Here is a 27,354-nt window from a genome sequence, read left to right on the forward strand (position 1 = left end):
CGGGGCCCGGTCCAAGGTCACGTCTGCCGTGCAAAAAAATGGGCTAACCTAGTTGTTTTTTGATCTGCACGCGGGAGAAGAGAAAGATAAGCTGCACATATGGTTCCCTGTCTTTTTTTTTTTGATTCCGTTCAGAAGACAAGGAAGTTCGCAGCAAGGTTTTTGCTTGCGGTAAAACATGCAAGAACATGACGACAAATGACGTGATTTGGGGGTCATGGTCGTCACAAATACGCGTTTCAGAACAAGGACGATCAAGGGAAGGGCAAGGGGGTAAACATATCATTGCCCGGTATTGAAAGCCGAGCTTATTCTTGGGGAATTTACGTGCATGGAGTCTAATGAGTACCTGGATTATACCTGTCGCGGTAAATACGAGGATTACCGTTTTGGGTAAATCATAACGTCGAGAGGATGGAGAAAGAAGGTATAGACTACGCATCTCACACCACCCACCCATCTGAAAGTGAAACTAAAGCGATGCAGAATATTGCTAGGCTTCATGTCAGGCCATTTTCACAGCGAAAAAAAAAATTCGCTTTGCAACTGCACACAAACGCGCACATGGTATTCCGATAGCCATCTGGAAACCCTCAGTCCAATACAAACACATGTATGTACTATCCACCAACCCAATCTATCACAATTAATTTTGCCATGCCGGTACATACGACCATCGGCGAAATCTAGCACTGGATCCCGTTCGTTCTCCGCACGTTAAGTCTTCGACCGGCGGACTAGTAGTCAGGTGGGTGACCACTGGCGAATCCCCGCTGTTGTATGTATTTTTTTTGTGGAAATAGAAATCTGGAGGTTTTTTTTCAAAGACAAATCTCGTGATTAATGTGGATTTTCTTCAAAAGAAAACAAGTTGGTGGTATCCGTGCACATTTCGTTTTTGTGCACTTTCGTGTTTTTGTGTCTGCAAGCTTTCTGTCTACTGGCATGCCACGATGTTAAGAAATGTGAATTACTTGCGGCTGACACATCCGCACCTACTACTATGTTAAATGTGTATGTGTATGTGTGCTCTTTTTCACATATAAACGTGGGTGGCGAGTTGGCAAGGAAAAAGGGAGATGCAAAAGAAAATGATGTATACTTCTTCTTTTACCCGATGCACCACTACAAATCTAAATAAAAGAAATCTATGCACTTGTCGTAGCTCTAAGCGTCTTCTGTATACAAGCACAAAGCTCTGGTATCCTAAACGGCTTGCTAATAACATTGTCCATGCCCGCCTTCAATGCCACCTCGACCTGCTCGCTCCGCACATTCGCCGTCACCGCAATGACTGGTACGTGAGCCGTTACGACGCCTTTCCTCTGAAGATCGCGAATATTGCGAACGCAGGTTAGACCGTCCATGACGGGCATTTCCCAGTCCATCAGGATGAGCGAGAGAGGCTTGCCAGACCCGTCGGAGACGCAGTAGTTGGTTGTGTGGAGGTGCTCGATGGCTTCTCCACCGTGATTCGCAACTGTGACATGCATGCCAGTGTTGCGAAGCTGTTTGGCGAGGACGCGTTGATTGACAAGGTTATCTTCGACAATCAGGACGTGAAGGTCTTTGCTTGGTATGTCTGTTGGTATGGCCTTGGTATTCCGCGAATCGTTATCTTCAGTGGCTTCGTTGCGACTGCGGCTGGATAGCAATGTTTCTTGTGCGCGTATGCTCACGCTGACTGCAGCGTCACCTTCGCTTCGGCTGTAATTGGGGTGAATGCCACTCTTGCGGCTCTTCACATAGAAGGAGAATGTGCTACCGACACCTGGTTTAGACGTGAAGCCAATTGCGCCGCCGTGCATTTCGGATAGTCGTCGTGAGATAAAAAGGCCAAGACCAGACCCACCTGAGATATGTTAGCAGGGGGAAGCTAGTTGTCGAATCCAGGGCTTACCATAGTCGATATGTGTGCGTGGTGATGCTTGGGAGAAGCGGGTGAAGAGGAGTTGGTGTTCTTCGTCACTCAACCCACGGCCAGTATCTTGCACAGAAAATATAATATAGACCTTTTTGTGTTAGCAAAGAAACCAAACTACAACACGATAAACCTACAATATCACCTTTCTCCCAATCTGCTTGCAGTGTCTGCGCCTCTGAAGCTTCCGACGTACGCGAAAACGCCACTCTGCCGTGTTCACTATGAGTCGGACGCTCGAAAGTTATGCCTAGACTGACGTTTATTTTCCGAAAAGGTTCCAATCGCGTGAATTTGATTGCATTGGTAATGAGATTCTTTACAGTTAGCTACTGCTTGTTCATTACTTGGCAACAACTTACGATTAGTATCTGCAAGACTCGTGTTGGATCGAGCGAAACCATTTGAATGTCACTGTTCTTGCAAGAATCTTCCACCAGGAATCGCAAATCTATACCGGCTGACTTTGCTTCACCCTCAAACATCTTGACTGCGTCTCTAGCAATTGACTCGAGCTGCACATCGACTGGCGTCATTACGAACAAGCCAGAATCGAGTTTGGATATGGTGAGTACATCTGGAAGAGTCAGTCACATTAGCATATTAAGGAAATGATATCTCAGACTGTTACATACCATCAACAATGGTTTTCATATGCTTTGAGCATTGGACAATGGTTTCGGCGGCGTCAATGGTAGTTTCCAAGATGTTTCGATAGGCTTTTTCGTAATCCGGTGACTCGCCAAAAGACCTATGAGTGGATATGATGCTCTACACGTTTCAATCAGTGTCATTGCCCCCTTCGCACAACACCCCTACGTACGTCGGCACATTGAATAACTGCGGAGAGAGGGTTGCGCATCTCATGTCTGTATTGAAGTCAGACGATACACACTTCTATAAGTCAGCCGCGCCTTTTAGACTTACGAAGTAGTGTCAATAAAGTTCTCCAAGCTCCTGTAAATATTCAGTCAGAATAGAACCATCATTAGGCGAGTGCAGAAGTACCGCTTAGACTCTCGAGCTCTCTCTGCCTGCGTAGCTTGGAGCTTCTCACTCCACTTTTGTTGACTACCAGTTGTAAGCACCCTTGTAGAAACCACAATAGGGAGGCCAATACCTGATATCCGTACAACAACCAATCAACTCAATCACTGCACCGTCGTCGTTAAGCTCAGGGAAAATTGACGTCAGGACCCACACGGGCTGTTCTTCGGACATTGTATCATCGAGACTCTGGCTTGACACATTCCATGTCCTCTTGAGACGCAGTTCGAAAGACCTAATCAATGTGAGCTAAACTTTTACACAGGAAATGGGCAACTTACTGGTGCTCTTTGGTCTCTATGAGTTTTCTAAACTTAGCACGCCCTAAATCAGCAAAGTCGTCATCTACTATCTCGGCCCACGCTTCTTCAAGACCGATATCGTGATTCTTTGGATTTAGCATCTCAAACCAAGCCTCATTTCTATATGAATAAACGCCATCCATATCGACGAGAAAAATACCAACGTCAGCACGCTCTGCAAAACGCTTAAACTTGGACAAATTACGCTCCGACTCCAGCTGGGATTGCGTCAGTTGCTGTCTGAGCTGGTACTTCATCGCTTCAGCAGTGGCTATCGTTCGTTCCCGACGCCCAATGTCTTCTTCATGAAGTAAGATTGATGTAAGAGATGTAGAAAGTAAGCGACTAGCAACCAAAACAAACTGGTAGCAGGTGTCATTGAAGGGTCTACGCGGATTCATTCCCATGACGAGGAACCCAAGTATGTTATCTCGTGAGGAAGTTGGGTTCAAGGGACAGATAGCCGCTACTTTGCAAGGATCTCCAAACCCCTGCCATTCGACACCATGAACAAGTTCTGCAGCGACTGGATCTTGGTCAAAGTGTACGATAATTGGTTTTCGAGCACTAAAAGCCTCCCGGAAATATGGTGTGAATCCATGGTCCTGCTGGAAATCCAAGTTCTCTGGACCGGCTCGTGATCCTTTAGGGAGTCCAAAGGAGCCTCGAAGTTTGCAATGCTGTTGATTATTGTCGGAAAATCGAGTCCTACTTGATGCAGAGCCGCTGGCGTCAGCCTCGGCAGAGTACAGAAGAACGAAGGGTATGTCTTTGTCGTTCCGTGATAAAACCTCGGTAGCAACATTCCAGTAGGCATCGGAGTTTCGTGCGGTTGGAATCTCTTCACTCAGTTCGAGCAGTGTACGCGAGCGTCTTTGCGCAACCACTTCTTCAGTCTATGCGGGCATTAGCAGGCTTGTAAGAGAGTAAAGTAAATGGCCATATCTGCCCCCTTCCGTCCAAAGAGTTTAGGAGAAAGCCTGATTTCTCGATCACAGTCTTGTAAATCTACAGTGGTGGTCTCGAATGATTTCAAGGAAAACCTGCTTCTTCAAGAACCCTACGGAGGCCACAAAAAGCAAGAAACATCTATGTAGTCTAAAGACAGGGGGTTTAACGTACTGTTTCCACCAAAGGTTCGTAATGGCCAACGGTAGCACCTTTGGGGTCCAGTATTGGAATAAACTTCAGTGAAAAGTACGTTTCTTCCATGTATCCATTGCGTACCATGTGGATAGCAGTGTTGGTTTTCTGAACGGTCTCTCCGGCCAGGTTCTTTTGGATGATTGGTTCAAAGTACTCACCCCAGACTGAGGCAAGTGCAACACGCGCACTTTCTCCCATGCATGGATGGAAGCCTCCTAGAAGGCCAATCTCAGCTTCGTTGTATACCATGATGAGATCTGGCCCATAGAATATCACGGCGGGTTGCGGGTCCATCATGACCAGGTTGCAATAGCTGCGCAGTTCAGACGACCAGGAGCGCATTGGGCCCAGAGGCGTCGAGGACCAATCGATACTGCGCGCCCATGCCGCATGAGGAGACAGTCGGTCTGGAACTATTTCTTCGTCTGTCCAGTCAAAATGCGATGGCTTTGCGTTGTAAATTTGTTTTGTGGGAGTCTTGGTGTTGGAAATACTGCTGTTCGCGCGCATACTAACGCAGACACCGCTGATAACGTTCCAACGACTAGCGACCTGAACCTTTGTCCAGTCAAACCCAAGGTACGGAAACGACACTTTTGGCGCGTCTGGCTCCTGGCACCATTTCTGAAATGGAGTAAATGGCATGTAGCCTTCCTCAAGGATGGTTTGCGCAAAGCCTTTGCGGCCTAGGTGTCGCAACAGACCTCCAAGATCTGCAGTGGCCATGGCCGGATTCCAATAATCCAATGCATATGGATGCAGACAATCGGCATTCTCTGGACTAGTGTCAATTACAAAGGTAGGGCGAGTGTCTTTGTGCAAAAGTTCCAGCATGCCTACGCCATGAAGTGGTGGTACATCATTTTTCGACGGTTTCAGAAGTACGGGGTCGCGTGCAGGCGCGGCCATGGTGTATGTTCAACGCTGCATGTGGCGGCTGGTCCTCGTCTTGGGCGGGACACTTTGCCCAACCGGATAACGTGCTAAATGTCGCTGGTATTGAGGTAATGCGGGACAACCGTTGCTGTAGCTCGGAGTGTTTGGCAAGACAGCACAGTTTCTCCAGGCGCCTGGCCTTACCATGTGGGTCTTGTTTTAGACGCTTGCTGTTCCTAGCGCGCATCCTGCGGCCACGATCGAAGATCATTTTATCCAGCAGGAACTCGAACGTGTCGATGCCATCAGGCATACACACGCAGTACACTACACAACGACTGTGTGCTGTAAAGTTGCCAAATAAACAAATGAGCGAATATGGAGTATGATACTTCGCTGGCGTTGAACAGCAGTCATGTACTTAACCGTGCACGGCGCCATCTCCTGCTCCCAACGTCACGGGCCCATCATAGACGATATAGCGGCATTGGCTGTCCCACTATACCATCGCACTCACACTTACTATACCATGTTCATACCGTACATGTTTGCGGGAAATCAATGGGCAAACAGAGAGTTAAAAGACACCGATGAAAGTGTGCCATCCGTCAATGATCAGCAACCACAACCAGTAGCACTTTATACACGGGCATTACAGCTCATCGCTTGCATTCAGCCGCATTTTGTTCGCTTGTTGACCGTTCTTGGAATCAGAACCCTAGCACTAGTGACCCAATCCTATTGATGCAAAAAATCTCCTATAGGCTGATGAGGATTTGCTTCCATCGGCCCCGTCTTAGCTATCCTTCCCGAATGACTCTAGCTTCCATCAATCCATCATCTCTCTACATGGCCTGACATGAACACCAACAGGTTGGAACAAAATATCTTGTGAGTATTAATGCACTTGTTAATGAGCTTTTATTTTTGCGTCTTCACGAAAGTTTGTGCTATGACACAACGAATCTCGAGCGGACTATTCGTTGTTCTCTCTCCACCTAGATTCTGGATACGAGGACCGAGAGTAAGACCCCGTTCTGCATTACTAACAAGCTGGTCTGGCTTACTGGATTCCTAATTGCAGTTATCTAACGGCTGCAAAAAAAAGTTGCGACTTTGATTATAGAACATCCAGAAAGTATCAGGATGGAGTAGTGATGCCAACCATGTGCTAATATGCTTAGTCAAAACCACATGTGCGTAGACAGTTTGAAGACATTTTATCTATGTGTCAATCGGCAGGATAGGTGTAGGTCTCATGAATCTATGTGATGCATAGCTTAAAATAGGGCTAAGCACGAGACGCTCTGGTATACCGTCAGATAACTTTTTTTGTTTCTAGTCTGTATCATGTTGCTGACATTGCTAACGGCATTGACACGCAGTTGCTTAGCACCAACGATTGTAGTATCCAACGGTAGAAAACCCGGAATAACAACTCGCATTGCCCTTGGTAGCACTTAAAGAGGGCATACTTGCGGTTCTCTGGCTACTTGCGAGGATGCTGCACAGCGATACTTCAGGCAATAATAGCATACCAAAAATGAAGAAAAATAATCACAACCGCACTTACAGCCAACGAATTGCGGTAGAATGAGCTGGATACTTGCGGTGGCTGACATGAGTTTGAGCCCCAATCTGTGGATGTGGTGGTACCCGCGCTACCATCATGCAGCCGAGACCCAAATATGCAGCCAAGGTCGGAGAATTAACATGTCGAAGAAACACCAAGACTATTGAAACAAATGTAAAGCGTCAGCAGAAAAAGAAGATGGAAGAATAGGAACTTGCCGGCTAATAACACCGGCCCGTTGTCGTCGTGCTAGCTTTGACTCATTTTGGCACCAGACGCGACAGCACCCACTTCCCTCGTTCATTTCACCACGATCTTCCTTTTAAACTCGAAAAAATCCATGTCCACCACCTCGACGCCTTTTTCGGACTTCGAGACTATTGAATCCCATGAAAACTGATTAGTTCAACGAGGCTCAACACCGCGCAAAAGTAAGAAACCCCAAAAGGTAATCTCCGCCTCAGTGCATATACAATTTCTATAAAGCTCGCTAATCACCATGAAACAATTTGCTATGAGCAGGGAGCGTTTCATAAATCCTTCCCACAATCGACCCGCCCACGCTATACCCCGATAAGCCGGCTATGAATCTCGTCTCCGCTGATTCTGGCTTAGTGCATCCAGCGCGAACGTTTCATACTGGCGTTTGCACCACCAAACAGCTGTCATGTCATCCGTCGGCCTGTCAAAGCTGTTCATGCGAGTAGCTATAGCGCGCGCGATACTGCATGTAGTCATGCCGCCGTTTCTATTCCACCCTGAGATTCACTTTGTCCTGCCAAGACGGCAGGCTAAGCCTAAGCATGAGCTTGAGCTGAGTCGAGGTACTGCTTATATGACACTCGAGTGCCTCGCGTTATATTGTTTTCTTTCCATTGCTCATTGAGGTCATTCATTCATTCATTCATTCCTTCCTTCGTTTTGTCCCAAGTAGACACTCACTTCACATTCTCTCTACACCCACTTACAGCTGGTCTCTGTTTACTTTTGATTAAACAACATACTCAAGATGTTTGGAAAGGCTACTCTCATGAGCGCGCTGCTCAGCGCTGTCTCAGCTGGTAAGGCCAACACAAAAAAATGAGAAACTCAAAGCCCGTGTGTTAATTCTGTGAATCTAGAAATCGTCTGGGACGGTCGCTTCAACGACATGACCTCCAGTGCTGATCTGTCAAAATGGTCCTTCGCCAACCCCGTCGGTTCTTACCAATACTACATCCACGGTTCCGGCCCCGTAACCGACTACGTCAACCTCGATGCTTCATTCAAGAACCCCGCCGACAAGGCTTCCAAGCAAGGTGCCAAGATCACCATCGACGAGACATCAAAGTGGAATGGCCAGACCATGTTGCGCACTGAGCTTATCCCCCAGACCAAGGCGGCCATCAACCAGGGCAAGAAGTTCTACCACTTCTCCATCAAGACCTCGACCGAGAACAAGCCCACGGCCACCAACGAGCACCAAATCGCCTTCTTCGAGTCCCACTTCACCGAGCTCAAGTACGGCGCCTCGGGATCCGCAAACACCAAGCTCCAGTGGCACGTCGGCGGCGTGTCCAAGTGGGATGTCGAGCTCAAGGCCGACGAGTGGCACAACGTCGCCTACGAGATTGACTTTTCCGGCGGCTCCGTCACCTTCTGGCACTCGACCGGCAGCGACGAGCTGAAGAAGACTGCCGGTCCCTTCACCGCCAGCACGCAGTCCAACGGCGCCGACTTCCACGTCGGTATCCTGAGGCTGCCGGGCAACAACGATGCTGCTGGTGCCGAGGACTGGTTCTTCAGCGGCGTGTACATTGAGGATGGAGAGCTGACTACCAAGATTGGCGATGGAAGTGCTACGGCGCCCAGTACCCCCGCTGCTAAGCCTTCTTCTTCTGCTGCTCCTTCTCCTACTCCTACTCCCGCTCCTGCTGCCGAGAAGCCCGGAAACCAGGCCGGTGGACAGGCTCCCGTTGCTTCCCCCAGCGCTGCCCCGTCTTCTTTCTCCACTTCCGTGATCCCTGCCTCTCCTACTCCTTCTGCCGCTCCCTCTGATGCTCCTGCTCCTGGTGCCGGATCTGATGCTGGTGCCGGTACTGGATCTGGCTCTGACGCGGTTCTCCCCAAGGAGTTCACCATCAAGGAGTTCGTTGCATGGCTCAAGGCCAAGCAGGGCCAGAACTAAGCTAGCATGGCACGCGCAGCACATGGAGCTGAATAACCCGCTTTCCCTGTAGAACATCACCCTTTGTTCTCTGTAAATATTCTTGTACTGTTGTTTATAAAACCACAATTTATCATTGACCGTGTCATTATCCATGTTCCACATAACCATTTTTTTGCTCGCATATTTTGAAACCAACGAGCATGCCTTACTATAGCTCGCTCCTTTGTGCAAGTTCCTCCGCATCGTGTTCCTGACGCCTCTCATTCAGGGTAGCCACCACCTCGTTGCTCGCCCTCAAGTGCTCAAATTTCGGTGCATCCTCACCCAATCCCCACGCAAACACGCCTCCCAGCCCTCTTCCTGTCATGATGATCTGCATCTTGCGCTTGATAGCATCAGGCGTATCCCACGACCAAAATAGCTTCTCCTCCGCATCCCAGTAGTAGTGGCCACCACCTACGTCGTCATACACACCTTTTTGCATTGCACGGTTAAACGACGCAGATAGGTCCTCAGGAACTGCATCGTGCCAGGAAAACGCACCAGCTTTGCCCAAATCGGCGCCTGTGACTGGGTCTTCCATGAGTTCCGTCGCGCATCCAATCGGATACGTGCTGCAAGTAGAGTTTGCGGCTGTTTTGTACCACTTGATATAGAAAGCTAGACCTAGATTTGCTTTTTCCGGCGGGACGCCGGCAGAGAGATACGCGTCTATGGCTTCGAGGGAGAGTTGCAGGCCAGTATGGTGTTTGGTCACGTTGTCGCGGCGGTTAAACAAATCGTAAGTCATGATGTTTAGGTAGTCGACTGAGGCCATGATGCTGGGGATGGTGGACGCTGTGAAAGCGAGCATGTCACGTGGGAGGCCGGGGACGGCTGCTGAGATGGTCTTGCTGGGGCCAACGGCAGCGCGGATCTCGGCGAGGAGTTTGGGGTAGGCATCGATTTCCCAGGCTTTGTCGCTGTTGAGGTGGCCGGGTTGCTTATAGTCTTCGCCGTTACCGCCTGCGTACTCCCAGTCCACATCGATGCCTGCGTATAGTCAGCGAATGCTCTCTCTTCAATTGCTGGGCTTCTCGTACCATCTGCACCCGTCGCATCTAGCATGGCCCGAACGTTCTTTGCAAAGAGCTTACGGCTTTCGTCCGTCTTTGCTGCGGTTGAGAAGCCGTCCGTGTCGCCCCATCCGCCAATGGCAACTTGAAGGATGGTTCCCTCGGCGAACTTGGGTCTGACCTCATCTATCGTAGTGAAGAGCGGCCATTCGCTTTGCGTGGGGTTATTGAAAGTATCGGATCGCATAAAAGCAAGAGCAACTTCGGTTATATTTTCAACTAAAGGCGGCTCAGGGACGACATTGTGTTGTCTGAAAACAGTTAGCTACGTACAATGAGACACGAAACCTCTGTGGCAGCGATGTACCCGGTAAGATACATAATATATCTCATCTTCGACGTTTCTGCCACGACACTTGCTATAACTGAGCAAAATACCAACACCAGGTTAATCCATGATTGATTGTGGGCGGCCATTGTGAAGTGTCTGCTTGAGGAGACATTCCAGGTGCAAGCGTCAAGATTGAGAGATAAAGAATGTCACATGACTGGCTCTTGGCATGTAAATAGCCGCGATCATAGAAAAGATCTACTAGTTGTTACTCATCCACTTGACTGTTTCGCTCTATAAACTATTCTGCTATGGCCGATCAACAAAGTCGCCAACGTAATACTACGTAGCTCGTTACTACCCCGTCCCAACCGAATGCCTTGTCCCGTATCGGTCCGTATGCATGCAAGGCCCAGCCACATTTACTTTAACGCAAGCAGTGCAATACAAAACATTAGATAGTCACGAATCTTGAGTATACAATTGGGCTTCTAGAATGTTTCCATCTATGTATGGGAGACAGCGCACGTTTTGCACTCAAATAGCCGTCGTGATTTGCTGGTTTCCATAGCTCGTCATTTGTAAATCGGGCAATGAGGCGAGAAATAACATGAATGGCGAGGAGGAAAAGATGAACAGTCTTAATAATTTTCAGGCTGGATATCCTACAAGAATTAAGAATAGAAAAAGGATCTAGTTTGGCAACCAGCTACGATTTCCTTGAATTTAAAGTGTATTTTCACTCGCCCTGTCTAATACTACGTATTCAACATGGTGGCCAAGAGCAGAGCACACTTACAGCCGACGATTTCAAAGCGTTGATTGGTACTAACGTGTTTTCCCTTTGCATTTCCACAAATCTACCAATATTAAATCGCATCCAACCAATTACAACATCTAGCCTCAAGCTCCCTACATAAACGACATGACACAGCTGCATATTGCATCACACTGCAACCTGATCGGTCACGTGCCCCTCCTCAAAGTTCGGTACTTGAGTAAAACGGCACAGCAACATGACACACAAATAGCGGCCAAGCCCAGTCCCCTAGTTATAAAAGCCTCGCACAGCGTAGTAAAGCGATACGCTTCGTCATAGCTGAATCAGTCAGTCACTCTGATTCAATTCTGTTCCGTCGAGAACCGCCATTTTTTAGTCGGAACGTTGTATATCTGTTCAGTGTAGAACTAAGGCGAATGTGGATGTGAAGCGCTTGGAAAAACTGTAAGATAGAAAAGACCCGTTTCCATCTAAATATGTAAATACAAATATCAGGCTAATTGAAAAATCTCAGCTGCATTGTCTACTTTCTCATAATCTCTTTCCTTTCTTCTGTACCTGGAGTTTGTCACCAAATCGATCAGTCAATCATTGCGTTTTGCCCAAGCATCGCAAACTCATCCTTGGCCATCACCCAATCCAGGTTTCTCATGTGATGAGTAAGTTGAAAACTCCATCTTTGAGGTATATGTTAATAGTTACAAGGATGTCTACATACACGCTCTCGGTCGTTGTGCACGGGGAAGGCGACGATCCCAACAACCGTTGCCATTGGTCGTTTGTGTTTCACCGTGCTGGGGCAGACAGAGGCAATCTATTGCAGGTGTTGCTCATAGACCTTGACCGCCTATGGTACCAACTCGACCGGCGCGATGGCGTAACTATCCTCAGTGCAAGTTCCGAGGGCTGTTTTCAGGTCGCTACTTTCTCCGCCAATCAATATGCGCAAGTCCATTCCATCATCAGCAAAGAACCGGCCCCAAGGAACGGTAGAGACCGGTGTCAAGATTGGACAGTAAACTGTATCATTGCTCTTGAAGCCGAGGAATTGGTTCTTCCAGGGACTTCTGACTGTGTCAGCGGACTTGTGGGGAAATCAGTAACAAGCCTTGCACAATCTCTAGGAGGTAGATGGGTTGCTAATCGAAGATAGTAGAAGCGGATTCCTTTAAGGAAAAAAATAGTGCTCGAGTCAGTTAAGATCCGCTGTATACTACAAGCTCCTTGTCAAGTTGCTCCAGAATTGAATAGGCGACCATGTCGGTTTCCCCGCTGAATACTAAATCAAGAGCTGCTTTCCATTCCTGATTTCTTGCTCTTGACCGTGCTTCGTAATATTCCCTTTCCTTGATGCTGTACCCTGACGAACCCCAATCGAGAATGCCAGAAATTTTTCCATCCTTGATTAGAATATTATCACGGTGAAGGTCACCATGCGTAAAAACAATAGTGGGGTCTTTGAGGCCTTCAATGTTGTCTAGCAAAGCCTTATCTCTTTGGTCGGAGACCCTAGGCGGCCTTGACATGTGCAAGGCGCTCCTAAGCCCGGCGTTATACTCGCTCCGAGTTCTATACGGACCATAATCGATCTTAGGCGCTTGACGCATTGGAAAGTGCTTGGAGAAGATATCTTGGCAGGTTTGGTGGCCCAGCGCACCGTAATAATCTTCTTGAAGAGCTCTCCACTCGTGGATGTAGCATCGCAGGTCTTGAATTATGGAAGCCCGGGTCTCTGATGGTAGAGATGTCCATACCTCTGCCAAGGGCTGTCCCTCTATTTGCGACATCAATATGTACCCAGAGTCTCCTTTTTGGCTAACAAGATCGACTCTGGGGACGGGCACGGACGTTCTTGAAGCCAAAAGGCGCATCCCTTCTGCTTCTGAGCTTGTGATGCCATAGCCGATCTTAAGGACTTGTTTCGTGTCAGGGAGGAAGATGACTCTAGGGCCAATCTTGTTCGGGAACTTGTCTACTGAGTTGTCGGGCAGCGATATCTCATCCGCAAAAAGCTGGAGTGGACTGATATAATGTTAGGCCGGCTATAGTATGCTTCTTCATACTTGTAATCAAGAGGGTGCTCTGGCGGTTCCATGTGTCTAAGTGGTCGCTTGGAAGTAGAGAGGTAGACGAGTGACGACATGTGCGGTTAACCTTTGTCAAAGCGCTGCGTATTATTATACCGGAATAGGTATTAAAAACGCAGCCGCAAAACGCGCAACCGAACAAACCCTAGTAAAGCAGGCTTGAGCACGAATAATTCACACAATGTATTACTAGTGAGATGGCCAGCCCATCAAACCACAGTATCCAGCGAAAACATGAGATGCAATCGTAAAGTAGATCTTTGATAAAGAAACTACAACTAGCGACAACTAAGACAGACCTTCCAGTACAATAAGAAATCCCTCGCAGCTCGATACATTTCCAGAGCAAACACGAAAGACAGACTCCGTCAGCTTTTACGTGCACATGTTGGCCCCATGAGTGTAGCAACCATGTCACCCTCCGACATACTGTATGGGCCAATCACATACCTCACCGCCAAGCAACCTACTCCTCTACACTGAGTATGTCGCTGTGGTTCTCGTCGTATGTATGTATGACAACGGAGGGGGCTGCCAATGGGCCACGTCTTCAAATAGAGGGCGTCAAGATCATCTCTTCCAGCCTTAGGAGACTTCATGAATATTTTGCGAGTTCTAATAAATGCCATTTCAGGTGCGCGACTCCAAAACGGGGCGCTTAAACGAGCTACTCGCGGGGGGCTATAACAGGTACTACCAAACGCTCGGTCTCACAATCTACCTTTGGTTTATCGCTCGAGGGTGACAACTTGGTAAGCATGAGGCGAGCTAAGTGCACGGTACGCGATCGCAGCAGTGTTGCACAAGAGAGCATGAGAGTGTAAAGAACGATTGCGATGCAATATACTTTTCCTACGTACGACCTCTTGTTGTGCTTAGTACAGGGCCGTTTGATATGGATCATGCATACCTTTTTCACTTACTGGCCAAATACTGTGCGCACCGACGTCGCAATAGGCGTCGGTTCACAGCGGCAAGTCACGTGCGATCTCATGGTCAATGCCTAGCCCCTGAACAATGCACACTAGCCGTTGGGAGCGGAGATTGCAGTACCTCAAACCAAAGGCAGAAAAAAAGCAAACAATCATCAGTTCGCTCATATACATCTCACGCGACCGCTACTCTTATATTCACATTTTACCATGGGCAGAGATACCAGCAGGGCAGATCTCAGCAGGGCGGATCTCAGACTTCACAACATTTACTACAAACCAAATGTCCACCAAGCCAATCATGCAGACACACAAAAGGCCGCCCGCAATTTGCCAGACCACGTCGATGCAGTGCGTGAGGGACTTTTGTTTATGGAAGAGATGTTACCGGATGACTGCAAAAAGGTACTTGAGAAAGAGCATGTTGCGTATGGCGATGTGTATGTCGGACCACGCTGGTGTCTTTGCCCCCCTGAAAATGCCTTTGTTCATGTCAAACATCACGAGCGCATTCAAGGCCAATCAAAGTCTTTCGAAAACCTCAAAGATTGCGAAAACATTGCCGAGAGTGCACGAAAGATAGCGGGCGACTCGGTAGAGGAATGGATGGCGTTTTGGAAAAGTAAAATATTCATACCATTCAGTGACGAGGCACTTCAGCAATCTGGATTCAGGTACGATTTCCTCCTTCTCACAGATGTACTTCATCTTATGTACATATCAACTTAATTGCCATAAACTGACGTCTAGTAAGCTCCACATTAGATGACTGGTTGATGTAATTTGCCACCCCTTCATTCTTTATCAGAAAGAGCTAACATCCAGCCGTAGCTCCGAAAATATCTCATGGAGTAATTTTGACAACTTCGTGAAATCAAGTCTTTGGGCGCCCAAGCGTGGACAGCCTAAGCCGGACTTAACTTACGGGTTTCCAATTCAGATCTCAACAACAAGCAGCATGAAAGGATTTGCGCGAGACGAACTTGCTCAGTCATTCTCACTTCAATCTTTGATGAAACTTGTAGAGCAAGGTATAGCGTGTGCTCCAACAACTAAGCTCAAGAAAGAAACAGCACTTGTTAGTGGGAGGAGATGGAAGAACTCTTCTCGATTGTGTTTTCCTTGGGCCATTGTGGAAGTCGAGAAAGATGTTCCAGATACCGATGACGTTGCTGAAGAAAGATGCTTTCGCCGAGCAGCCAATGCCGCCTCTGCTGCTCTCGATCTCCAAGCACAATTATTTAACAAGGCTCCAGATGGCTGCTCTTTACAGCCGCCTCCTGTTATTGCCTTCACATGCGTCGGTCCCGTTGTCAAGGTTTGGCTCGCATACCAGGATAAGTCAAAAGAATTTGCAATCCCAATACAGGTCAGAGAGGCTCATCGGAGTTCTTATCTAATGCTGACACTTAGTAGCGCATGGTTTGTGTCTGGTCAACGTCGATTGAATTGACGTGGGGAGTTGCATCATTGCGTGCTATCATTAGGAATATGCACACATGGTCCTCACGCCTTTTGAAGCCAAGACTGCAGATGGCCATCTCTCAAGTTGTTAAGATTGTTTACAAAAGTGAACGTATGGACGCCCAGAGTTCTCTGGACCTTGAGGCTCCCACGCCTACTATCAAAAAACCAGAAATCAATTCCAGGAGCGCCCGGAACAATCCCCAAGTTATTTCCCAGCCCCCTTTGCCTGGCTTGTCTGGATCAGACACCACCAATAGAGCGGATATCGCAAAGGCACCTTCTTCCAAAACTCATAACGGGAATGCAAAATCACCTAATCTAGCACCCAGAACACAAGAAAACACAAGCAGCCTTTTGAACAGCAAATCCATGGATGAAATTCGGAAATCAGGACAGGTCGTACGCAGATCAGAGATCAAGAAGGATCCCAAAGGTGGCGAAATTTTTGGATTACCATTGCCAACGAAATATCACTTCAGCAGCGATAGCAGCAGCATAGCTTCGACCTCATTACCGAAACCCATACCTGATTCTTCATTCGATTCAGTGCTTGATTCACAACCCAAAGCATTGTTTTTTGGATTTGATTCCATCAACAACAGTAAAGACCGGTCTTCAAAGAGACCCAGACCACCGAAAAAGGTTGCATCTAGCAAGACTACACCAAAGGATGTTGGCAACAAGACCTTTTTGCCGGCAGTCAAAAGCACGGATGTTTACGATCTGGTGACTACATTCGAATCAACAAAGCTTGAAGTAATCGAAGAGGACTCTGTTGGGACTGTGAGTGCGACACACTCAAAGCCCGGTCAAAAAAGACAACGATGATTGTTGTCAACACTAGGCCATCATCTTGGCATTGCGCTATATACTCGCTTGAGTAGCTGAAGCCAGCCGTATTGTTTGCTCTACTAGTCTGGCTATAAATAGCCTCGAGAGGGAAGCTAACCGGACCAACGATGGATCTCCTAACCATCTGAAGCTTGGGCTAAACTGATATTTTCAGAGGTCGCTCTGCACTCAACCGTACCACTATCCAGACACTTATTAAGCGTCGTCTAGGAGCAATGTATGTCATTGAGCTTTTGCCAGTAATAGATTCACCTGTAAGCGTAATTTAGATGCCTTTAATCCAAGAACCATTCCTACCCAATCTGCCGATGCGGAAGGGAATATTCAGCAACCTAGGAAGTGCAGATATCTAGAGATGCTTGTCTTGTGTAAATACTATTTCAGGCATACGATACTTAAAATTAGACATTTGATGATAGCAGCATCAATATTAAAGATTTTCTCGAAGCCAACAGGCCGTATAATTTACGAACAATCGGCATTGAAAGACGCCGAATTTGGCCCGTGTTGAGATTTGGAGACAATCACCTCCTTCTCCGTTCCTCTTGACCATTATTGCGAGAGTACCACAGTGTTGCAACTGCTCTCGACAAAGTGCCGTCAATCCAATGCCATGATAATGCAGAAGTTTTGTTTTTGCGCTGCGGCTCAATTAACACGGATTCAGAAGCGTGGGCAACCTTACAACTGAGGTTTTGGTGTGGACAGCGACGCCACTGCTAAGCACTAACCCCAAGTGACGACGCACGATGATCAGAGTCGTACGGAAACAAGCCATGTCCATGAACGTACCCAAACATGTACATCAACGCCTTCGTAACCTTATCTTCATCCAGTCATTTGAAAACACGATACGAATTTTAGTGGGGTAGAGCGATGATATCACATGAAGCCCAAAAGGGCCATGGTAATTCTACCCGAAGAGCAGAGCCGACGCAATCGTTAGCAAAAAGACACTATTCTCTTCACTCCGTTTCACGCATGATCAAACTCGCTTGTAATTTTCCAAGAAACTTTAAAGAGGTCTAGGGTCTTGCAGGAGTATCGTCTTCAAGGCTGACTACGGAAGTGGGTCAGCGCTGACGCTTACTACTCTGAAATACGAATGGCCCCGTGGAACAGATTTCGAGTGACGCGAATCGATCTTCTATTATAACCCTCAACTTTTCGCTGCTACGATACTCGAGCAACAATGCTGATCAAAGATAGGATATGGATTGCTTATGTGTGCATAGCCGTCGGCCTCTTCTATGCAACATTTCTAGTGTTCAATAGTGGCAAGACACAGCACATCACTTCGGCAGACTGGCCACTGTTTGGAAGCAGCGATACAGCACTTGGCAAGGAAGAAAGCGATTCCTCGAGTTCATCTCAGGCACCGGAATGGAACGACGCCACGACTTCACCGACTTCTCCGCATGGCAGTCCGACACTCGCGATTGCGACTTTCCTGACCGGCCAAGCCAATGACGACACCTACTTCAATCTGACCCGTCTGCTTGCGTATCAATTATTGCAGGTACCCGAGACGCGCATCCAAAACCCCGACATTGGCTTTGTCGTCCTCTGCGGCACCAAGCTGCCCGAAGCGAAACGCGAGATCCTCCGCAAAGACGGCGCAACCGTCGTTCCGCTCGAAGACGTGACATTGCCATCATGGATCCACTCCGTAGAGCCACGATGGTCCGAACAATTCACCAAGCTGCGCGTCTTCGAGCAAACGCAGTACTCGCGCGTCCTCTACATGGACGCCGACTACATGATCATGCACCGTATGGACGAAATCTTCCGCGAGCCCATCGTCACGCAACTCACCCCCACACTCTTCACACGCAAGGAGGAAATCAAGCAAGACGAGGGTCCACTCCCGAAACAATGGCTCTTTGCCGGCCGCTCCGAGAACGGCGGCCAAGGCGGCTTCGACCACTTTGTCCCCCCCGTACAAACCAACTACGCCAATGGCGGCTTCTTCATGGTGGCGCCGCAGCAAGACATGTACGACCATCTCATGAACGTGATGCAGATTGAGGGCCGCTTCGACACGCACTATATGGAGCAGGACATGCTCAACTATGTCTTCCGCAGAGACGGACCGATGCCGTGGCGTGAGCTGGATTGGAAGTGGAGTTCGAATTTCGCGAATCAGCGCGATGTCGATGCCGGGGTGCATGCGTTGCATGGCAAGTTTTGGGGCGAAGGGCCGCAGGCTGTAAGGCAGAAGTTTAGGGAGCTGGTGAAGCAGATGGAGGAGCGGGATTCGAAGAGGGAGAGGGCAGGGAGGGTGTGAAGAGGTTCTATGTGTGATACCCAATTTATACTAAATGTTAGAATAGTATTTGTAGAAGTTTGATGCGTGTATGTTTAGCAATGTTTAGAAATGATTCACTGATGCGTTGTAGCCCAATTCAAAATGCTTCTGATAAAGACACAGGAAGTGAAATGAGATCTAAGCATTGTTGGCGTTCCACTTCCTGTGAGTTTTGGTCTTGGTAGGATTGTATTTGGCAGGCTTGTGATTGGTGCGATAGATCCCACATCTATCAACGAACGGCTGTTGGTGGGTCAACGTCACTCTTAACATATTCTAGAATGTCGATTACTCGTGGTGCCTAGAGACGTATTCAGCATAAACGTGCACTGCCGTCTTGATATGACGTGATACTGCATGGGCACACGTATGCTTGTATCCCAATGTAGAGCACGTGACCTGATGTGGAGTTGATGCGGACGCGGATGCGGAAACCCGATAGATGCTCCGTCAGCAGTCGGCCCACGGGTTCGGTGAGTCTTGCCAGGCATCCGAGTGCTGACGTCTTGTTAAGCCCGAGATGCACGGCATGGAAACGCAGCCAAAGTCTTGCAGCACTTGGCACATGATTTTTCCGTGTAGATACATGTAGAATGAAGCAGAAGCGTTGTCCAAAAGCCAATGAAGAACAGAAGCAGCTCGTGTTTAAGCGGCCGCGGCGTTAGCGGGGCTAACTGGGAGTGATTATATCATGTATGCTGGTCCGAGCTTCTACGTCAAATGTGCAGCTCGCGCCCTACGCCGCGTCTGCCTTCAACCCCAGAATCCTCGCCGCCTTTGGACGTCTTGATCTGCCTCGACTCTGCCACACCAGAGTAAGGCAATCAGCACACTCACACGACCCAATCGATGCAGGTGCAACAACAACAGACGCCCTTTTTCCCCGCTGCACGGCTTGCGCATGGCTACCTGACAGCCTCGAGGCTTGACCGACAGCCATTATGCGGTAATCCCGAAGGTTGGGGCCCAATCAGCCCGATCCGATACGACTTCACACCGTGTTTTCTAGATGTCTGGATAGCTGTCGTAGCCGTGTTTGGTGTATTGGGAGGAGCGGGCGCGTTATGGTATCTGTATAGGCATTGCTCACCGCAACCGGTGAAGCGCAACTGGCACTTTTACGCGAAACTGGTATGCTTCACCTTTTGTAAACATCTACGTCATGTTTTTGGACAAGCGCTGACACTCATCGTTCCAAACAGACGACTATCGGAGCTCTCATTGGCACAACCGCTACTCAGGCAGCCCTCCAGATCGAATACTACAAACACGTCTGGGCAGGCGACTTTCGCTTCTGGACCACCATCCTGACCATTCTCTCCCTCATCGTTGTCTTCCACATCCAATACATCGAACATTGGAGATCGCGCAATCCAAACGGTGTCGTGCTCTTCTACTGGCTTCTCCTGCTCATCGCCTACGCTGTCAAGCTCCGCTCGCTCATTTCGCAACAAATCCACCGTGAACATGTGGCATACTTTGCAGTCTTCTGTACCAGTGTTGGACTGGCGGCGCTCTCCTTCGTCCTCGAATGGCTGGTGCCGAAGCGCATGAGCGATTATGATATGCTCGGGGATGACGATGAATGTCCATATGAATACGCCGACATCTTCTCGGTCTTGACCTTTGGTTGGATGACACCCCTGATGAAGAGGGGTTACCAGACTTTCCTTACTCAGGATGACCTGTGGAATCTGCGAAAGCGCGACTCGACTCGACACACTGCATCCACATTTGACAAGGCCTGGGAGCATGAAATGTCGAAGAAGCACCCATCGCTCTGGATTGCCCTGTTCCGTTCCTTCGGTGCTCCATACTTCCGAGGAGCCCTCATCAAGACTATAAGTGACGTTTTGAACTTCGTTCAGCCCCAGCTACTGAGGCTGCTCATTACCTTTGTGGCCTCGTACCGCACTGAAAATCCCCAGCCTGTCATCCGTGGTGCTGCTATTGCGATTGCCATGTTCGCTGTGTCAGTCTCACAGACAGCATGTCTCCACCAATACTTCCAACGCGCGTTCGAAACTGGCATGCGCATCAAGTCCTCTCTTACGGCTGCCATCTACGCAAAGTCGACCCGTCTGTCTAATGAAGGCCGAGCGGCAAAGTCTACTGGAGACATTGTCAATTACATGGCTGTGGACACACAGCGTCTTCAGGATCTCGCACAGTACGGTCAGCAGCTATGGTCTGCTCCCTTCCAAATCGTCTTGTGTATGCTCTCACTCTATCAACTGCTTGGCGTGAGCTGTTTCGCAGGAGTGGCGGCCATGTTCGTCATGATTCCAGTCAACGGAGTAATTGCACGATGGATGAAGACATTGCAGAAAGAGCAAATGAAGAACAAGGATTCGCGTACAAAGCTGATTTCTGAGATTCTCAACAACATGAAGTCTATCAAGCTCTACGCCTGGACTACAGCCTTCGCTAGCCGGTTAAACACCATCCGAAACGACCAAGAACTCAAGACCCTCCGTAAGATTGGCGCCACTCAAGCCTTCTCGACCTTCACGTGGTCTACTACTCCCTTCCTTGTGTCTTGCTCCACATTCGGCCTTTTTGTCCTCACGCAAAACCGCGCCCTAACAACCGACATTGTGTTCCCTGCGCTTACACTTTTCAACCTTCTTACCTTCCCCTTGGCTATTCTCCCCATGGTCATTACCGCCATTGTCGAGGCCAGTGTTGCGGTGAGTCGTATTACTGGCTTCTTGACTGCCGACGAGCTGCAAGAGGACGCCGTTATCCGCGAGGATGCAGTGACTGAGTTGGGAGATGAGTCAGTCCGCATTCGGGATGCTAGCTTCACTTGGGATAAGAATGCTGAGCGCCGGACTTTGCATGACATCAACTTTGCTGCGCATAAGGGCGAGCTCACATGTATTGTTGGTCGCGTTGGTGCAGGCAAGTCTTCGCTTCTCCAAGCAGTACTTGGTGATCTGTGGAAGATTCATGGAGAGGTCGTATTGAGGGGAAAGACGGCCTATGTACCTCAGTCTGCTTGGGTCATGAACGCGTCTGTCAGAGAGAACATTGTCTTTGGTCACCGTTGGGACCCTCAATTCTACGAGAAGACTGTTAACGCTTGTGCCTTGCGCGATGACTTTGCATCTCTGCCTGATGGCGACCAGACCGAAGTTGGCGAACGCGGCATCTCCTTGTCAGGAGGACAAAAGGCTCGTCTCACCTTGGCTCGTGCTGTCTATGCCCGCGCAGATATCTACCTGCTCGACGATTGTCTATCTGCCGTCGATCAACATGTAGCAAGACATCTCATCAACAACGTGCTCGGACCCAAAGGGTTGCTAGCAGGGAAGACTAGAATTCTCGCGACCAACTCCATCCCAGTCCTGATGGAAGCTGAAATGATCTTGCTGCTGCGTGAGGGTAGAATTCTCGAGAGGGGTAGCTACGATCAACTGATGGCAATGAAGGGTGAAATTGCCCAACTGATCAAGACATCTCAGAACGAAGACCAAGGAGAAGACGACAGCACTCGTATGTCGGATAGCATCATGAGTGACGCCGAGAGCACCGTGTATGGTGGTACTCCCCCTGGCGAGGACGATGAGGAAGATCAAGCCGAAGCCGAAGCAGCTCAGGAAGGCGGTGCGCATCTTGCTCCTTTGAGAGTAGGGGGTGGTACAGCCCGCAAGTCAAGCTTTAACACCCTCCGTCGTGCTAGCACTGCAAGCTTCAAGGGACCCCGTGGCAAGGTTACTGATGAAGAGGGTGGGCCGCTGAAGAGCAAGCAAACAAAGGAATTTCAGGAGCAAGGCAAAGTCAAATGGTCCGTTTATGGAGAATACGCAAAGACAAGTAATCTTGTAGCTGTCGGTATCTATCTGATGCTCCTTCTTGGGGCCCAGACTACTTCCATTGGTACGTTCAAGGGCCGCGAAGGGGCTGGAATGACTGGCTTCTCCATTTGGTGCGCCATTGGATGGTCGCTTTCACATTTTTTGTAGTTCAACGCTAACGCTGCGATACAGGTGCAAACGTGTGGCTCAAACATTGGTCAGATGTCAATCAGCGGTATGGTGGAAACCCCGATGTGGGACGATATATCGGCATCTACTTTTCGTTTGGTGTAGGGTCAGCTGCACTCGTGGTAGTGCAGACCCTCATTTTATGGATCTTCTGCTCGATTGAGGTGAATATCTGCTTACTGGGCTAGCTTGGTCTGCGTTTACTGACATGCCATGTAGGCTAGTCGCAAGCTACACGAGCGGATGGCTTTCGCGATATTCCGCTCGCCAATGAGCTTCTTCGAGACAACGCCCGCAGGACGCATCCTTAACCGCTTCTCAAGGTAAGTCGTCATTCTTACTTGGGGCTGTTTCAATGGGTTGGCTTATGTTTCCCCATGAACTGTTCGTTGAAAGATTCCGCGGAGGACTCTTCTTCGGCTCTAGTGTATATGCCGACATTTGCTAACTTAACGAACCAGTGACATATACAGAGTAGACGAGGTGCTAGCGTAAGTCGCTTCCCGTTCCCTAACGCACTTGCAGCAGGTTGTCTAACGTACGCTTGTAGCCGAACGTTCAACATGCTATTCGTTAATTCTGCCCGAGGTATGCAGCCACCCCGCACCCAACCCGGTGTGTAACACTTGACTGACCGATGTAGCCGGGTTTACCCTCGTCGTTATCTCATGGTCGACACCAGCCTTCGTGGCTCTGATTTTGCCGCTTGGAGCGCTTTATCTCTACATTCAGCGATATTACCTGCGCACATCGCGAGAGTTGAAGCGACTGGACAGTGTCAGCCGAAGCCCGATTTATGCACACTTCCAAGAGAGCTTGAGTGGCATGAGTACGATTCGAGCCTACAACCAGCAAAAGCGTTTCGAGATGGAAAACGAATGGCGTGTCGATGCCAATCTACGTGCATACTACCCCTCCATCAGTGCCAATCGATGGCTCGCAGTTCGTCTAGAGTTTCTTGGCTCGGTTATCATCCTGGCCGCTGCGGGTTTCGCCATCATTTCCGTCTCAAGCAACAGCGGACTTGACGCTGGTTGGGTCGGTCTAGCCATGTCCTATGCGCTCCAGATTACACAAAGCCTCAACTGGATCGTCCGCCAGACCGTTGAGGTAGAGACCAACATTGTTTCTGTGGAACGTGTGCTTGAATATGCCGCATTGCCCAGCGAAGCGCCCGAAATCATCTCCAAGAATAGACCACCAATCAGCTGGCCAGCACAAGGTGCTGTTGCTTTCAACAACTACAGCACTAGGTACCGACCTGGTCTAGATCTTGTGCTGAAGAACGTCAACCTCTCCATCAAGCCAAAGGAAAAGATTGGTGTTGTTGGGCGTACTGGTGCTGGCAAGAGCTCACTTACCCTTGCGCTATTCCGTATCATTGAACCCACGGAAGGCTTCGTAAGCATTGATAATCTCAATACAAGCACTATTGGACTCTTGGATCTTCGTCGACGCTTGGCTATCATTCCTCAAGATGCCGCGCTCTTTGAAGGCACTGTACGCGATAATCTGGATCCTGGGCATGTACACGACGATACCGAGCTTTGGAGCGTCCTAGGTATGTTTTCTCTATACTCGATAAAGACACAACAACTAACATTATGCCAGAACATGCCCGCCTCAAGGACCATATCGCCTCGATGCCTGGTAAGTTGGACGCCACCGTCAACGAAGGTGGCTCCAACTTCTCGGCCGGCCAACGCCAGCTCGTCTCGCTCGCCCGTGCCCTGCTCACCCCCTCTAACATCCTCGTCCTCGACGAGGCAACCGCTGCCGTCGACGTTGAAACAGACGCCATGCTCCAAAGCACACTCCGCGCTCCTATGTTTAGCAACCGCACCATCATCACCATTGCGCACCGTATCAACACTATCCTTGACAGCGACCGCATTATTGTACTTGATAAAGGTGAAGTTAAGGAATTCGATTCTCCTGCTGAACTTGTGAAGAGTAAAGGGTTGTTTTACGAACTTGTTAAGGAGGCGGGGCTGCTTAATGCGCTGGATATTTCGCAGGCTTCGCTGTAAAGGTTTGATTCATCAACGGTGTTGAGGAAAGAATGAATGGGGGAGAAGATGATGTATTAATGTTGAGAAGGCAAAAAAAGAAGAAAAGCTTTGTATAATTGAGATGAAAGGTGTGATTGTATGTAGAATTCATATTTGCATTCCGTGGCGCACTTGATGTTTTGTTTTTTTGGCTGCATGCAAGTTTGTTGTTAACCGAGCGGCATTCATGGGGGTGAGGCGGAAGCGGAAAGATGAAAAAAAAATCGGCTCTTTTTTAGATCCCTTGCTTCCTTTTCTTTCCCTTGTCGTTTTTTTTTCGCTTGATTCTTAGTTTTTCCGCTTCGTGCCGTGCCGTACCGTGCCGTACCGATTTGGTGGCTTAGTATACAGGAGGTTTTTTTTCAAGGCTTTGCTATGGGGGTGTTGGCATTTTGTGGGAAAAAAAAAGCATAGTGAAGTGGGGGGTGGGGCGTTTGCGGGTAAATACGTTGTAGTATGCAGAGTGGAGATGGGGACTTTTGGTATTCCTTATCTTTGTTGGGCTTACTAGAGGGAGGAGGGTTGTCACGTTGGGATTGTAGATAGTATGTTACGCTGGTTTTTTTTTTGATGTCTTGCAACTGAAGGTGGGGAAAAGGTCATGTACATGACATGTCCACGCTTTCTTGTTTTGTGTCTTTGGCGCTCAATGGAGGTATCCTGGTTGAGGTGTTGTCTCATGTATTGAGTTTTTGACATGCTTCCTTGGGCAGCAGAGATGGTGGTGACAGAAAATCGTTTCAGGGTTATGTTGTTCCAGATATGTGAAGTTATTGTGTATGCTTTGACCAAACAGGATTTGCAGAGATGATTCGAATGGCAATGTTGAACTAGAGGCATGCATGTAATCTTGTTCCCTGTCCACGCCACATGCGGACGTGGCGTAATCAGCACGTTTCATGACCACGGGAAACCCCGATGCGACCTTGCAGATACGAAAGGGTCAGTCGGTGAGCGGACGAATTTTGAATTGGGCTTCTTGTATCACATTGTATACAGAGGCTCTTTGCTCCTGACTCGGTTGTGTAACCTCGCATGGGGAAGCGTTACGCATTCCGATGGCTGAGGGTGGGGATTCGATCCATGTGCCCCTTGAGGCAGGAAGGAGTAAGCCTAGTCGTTAGGGGAAGTGGATGAATATCCGAACGGGAGTGGCATCCGTCGGCAGAACGGTGGCAGCAGCCACGCTGCACTGCTGAGGTGGGTAAATCCCTGTGTGACGGCTTGAAAGCCGTGGGATGGTACATTGCATGATCTCCGCACCGTTAGTCCAGTGTGCTCCCGTCGCGGTAGGCGCCGCATCCCAAAATCCTTGTTGCAGATAATCGTCATAGCCAGATTTTTTCGACTCGATGCGAAGTCATGTGGTTATGAGCAGATAATCAGTTGTCCAACGTTCAGACTGGAACAAGAGATAGGAAGGCGGCATTCTACGGCATTTTGCAGCAGGTGGTATCTATATTGAAAACAGTAAGATTTAGCGAGGTTAGTGAGGTCGCTCATGCATTATGCCTTTTGATATCGATCGGTTATGCTTCATGTCAGATTGGAAACAGAATCTTTTGCCGGCCACCTGGTAAGCGGTCTCGCGGTACACTGGTATATGAGATCGAGCCAGATCTATGGAAGATCGGTAATGACTTGTCGAGAATGAGATTCAGTAACAGATTGCCGGAAAATGACATTCGTTGGTGAGTGGGCTTTTGGACAGCATTGAAATAACTTCTAGCAGTTGCGCCGCTTACCCATTTAGACTTACCCATCCGAAATTCGGATGAACTGTATTTGTCTTAAACGGCGGTACAAGGGTGGCAGGGGATGGACCAGGGGATAATGCAAAAGTCCTCGGAGATGCTGCTACTGTATTATACCGGGCACACGGATGGCCAAATGCAGCTGGAACCTGCAAGAGCACTGTTTGAATGATTCGCGTGGGGGTGTATGTAGGATATTAGTAGTAAAGAAAATAGAATTTACATCAGAAGCAGTTCATAAACTCCCTGTGTTCGAATGCTTCTTGAATGAAATGTGAATAAATTGTGCAAAACTGCAAAAGGGAGTCAGGCTGAAGCACCGGTTTTACATAACAGTCAGGCAGGATTCGAAGATCTGCATAGTGGTATTGAGCGATAACATCCCCATGCGGGCCACTGTCTCTATGCCACCTTATGTAAGTATCCTTGCGGTGAAAACGTCTAAGACCCTGGCGTAACCTGTCGCCAATTATTTTGCCCTTTGGACTGTGGTAAACCGGCAGAAGACCCAAAGAGGATTATAACGTATGTCTGAGGGTGTAGCCAGCGCGAAATGGCGTCCCCACAATCTTTATTGGAGAAGGATCTGTTGATCGGAGCATCATAAAATTCTAGAGTTCCCATTGACCATCAAGATGCATCCGCGGACGTCGTTTTTTAGCATAGTGTGTAATATTCCTTATTGTTTGCTGTCAGGGGTGGCGAGCAGGCCTGCTTGAGAGGCCGATGAGCT

General features: G+C 48.7%; 8 protein-coding genes across 8 annotated transcripts; 5 read left to right on the top strand and 3 right to left on the bottom strand.

The window, feature by feature from the left end:
* Positions 1-1,148: 1,148 nt before the first annotated feature.
* PSV08DRAFT_387961 (uncharacterized protein) lies at positions 1,149-5,325 on the bottom strand (the record flags this gene model as incomplete). The annotated part of the gene is made up of 10 exons (XM_014220930.1): positions 1,149-1,852; positions 1,901-2,012; positions 2,059-2,238; positions 2,284-2,498; positions 2,557-2,692; positions 2,745-2,790; positions 2,849-2,878; positions 2,997-3,203; positions 3,250-4,166; positions 4,393-5,325. 10 exons carry the CDS (start codon positions 5,323-5,325, stop codon positions 1,149-1,151), a joined length of 3,480 nt encoding a protein of 1,159 aa, XP_014076405.1.
* A 2,513-nt stretch (positions 5,326-7,838) lies between these two features.
* Positions 7,839-9,032, top strand: PSV08DRAFT_387964 (uncharacterized protein; the record flags this gene model as incomplete). The annotated part of the gene is made up of 2 exons (XM_014220931.2): positions 7,839-7,926; positions 7,987-9,032. Exons 1-2 carry the CDS (start codon positions 7,875-7,877, stop codon positions 9,030-9,032), a joined length of 1,098 nt encoding a protein of 365 aa, XP_014076406.1. The 5' UTR covers positions 7,839-7,874.
* Positions 9,033-9,172: 140 nt separating this feature from the next.
* PSV08DRAFT_199496 (glycoside hydrolase) lies at positions 9,173-10,546 on the bottom strand (the record flags this gene model as incomplete). Its single annotated transcript, XM_014220932.1, has 3 exons — positions 9,173-10,046; positions 10,097-10,380; positions 10,437-10,546. 3 exons carry the CDS (start codon positions 10,544-10,546, stop codon positions 9,223-9,225), a joined length of 1,218 nt encoding a protein of 405 aa, XP_014076407.1. The 3' UTR covers positions 9,173-9,222.
* A 1,341-nt stretch (positions 10,547-11,887) lies between these two features.
* Positions 11,888-12,334, top strand: PSV08DRAFT_369969 (uncharacterized protein; the record flags this gene model as incomplete). The annotated part of the gene is made up of 1 exon (XM_014220933.1): positions 11,888-12,334. One exon carries the CDS (start codon positions 11,888-11,890, stop codon positions 12,332-12,334), a length of 447 nt encoding a protein of 148 aa, XP_014076408.1.
* A 43-nt stretch (positions 12,335-12,377) lies between these two features.
* PSV08DRAFT_369970 (kinase-like domain-containing protein) lies at positions 12,378-13,696 on the bottom strand (the record flags this gene model as incomplete). Its single annotated transcript, XM_014220934.1, has 2 exons — positions 12,378-13,153; positions 13,648-13,696. 2 exons carry the CDS (start codon positions 13,694-13,696, stop codon positions 12,378-12,380), a joined length of 825 nt encoding a protein of 274 aa, XP_014076409.1.
* A 714-nt stretch (positions 13,697-14,410) lies between these two features.
* On the top strand, positions 14,411-16,562 carry PSV08DRAFT_387977 (uncharacterized protein; the record flags this gene model as incomplete). The annotated part of the gene is made up of 3 exons (XM_066093484.1): positions 14,411-14,874; positions 15,032-15,569; positions 15,617-16,562. 3 exons carry the CDS (start codon positions 14,411-14,413, stop codon positions 16,493-16,495), a joined length of 1,881 nt encoding a protein of 626 aa, XP_065949288.1. The 3' UTR covers positions 16,496-16,562.
* Positions 16,563-17,682: 1,120 nt separating this feature from the next.
* PSV08DRAFT_285664 (glycosyltransferase) lies at positions 17,683-18,907 on the top strand. Its single transcript, XM_014220936.1, has one exon. It carries the CDS (start codon positions 17,712-17,714, stop codon positions 18,804-18,806), a length of 1,095 nt encoding a protein of 364 aa, XP_014076411.1. The 5' UTR covers positions 17,683-17,711; the 3' UTR covers positions 18,807-18,907.
* Positions 18,908-19,676: 769 nt separating this feature from the next.
* Positions 19,677-24,997, top strand: PSV08DRAFT_360974 (P-loop containing nucleoside triphosphate hydrolase protein; the record flags this gene model as incomplete). Its single annotated transcript, XM_014220937.1, has 8 exons — positions 19,677-19,958; positions 20,030-22,709; positions 22,820-22,980; positions 23,036-23,139; positions 23,278-23,307; positions 23,367-23,404; positions 23,460-24,377; positions 24,428-24,997. 8 exons carry the CDS (start codon positions 19,677-19,679, stop codon positions 24,844-24,846), a joined length of 4,632 nt encoding a protein of 1,543 aa, XP_014076412.1. The 3' UTR covers positions 24,847-24,997.
* Positions 24,998-27,354: the final 2,357 nt, after the last annotated feature.

This window comes from Bipolaris maydis (assembly GCF_028858645.1).
Source record: "Bipolaris maydis strain C4 unplaced genomic scaffold PSV08scaffold_5, whole genome shotgun sequence".
In the NCBI taxonomy this organism is placed as follows: Eukaryota; Fungi; Ascomycota; class Dothideomycetes; order Pleosporales; family Pleosporaceae; genus Bipolaris; species Bipolaris maydis.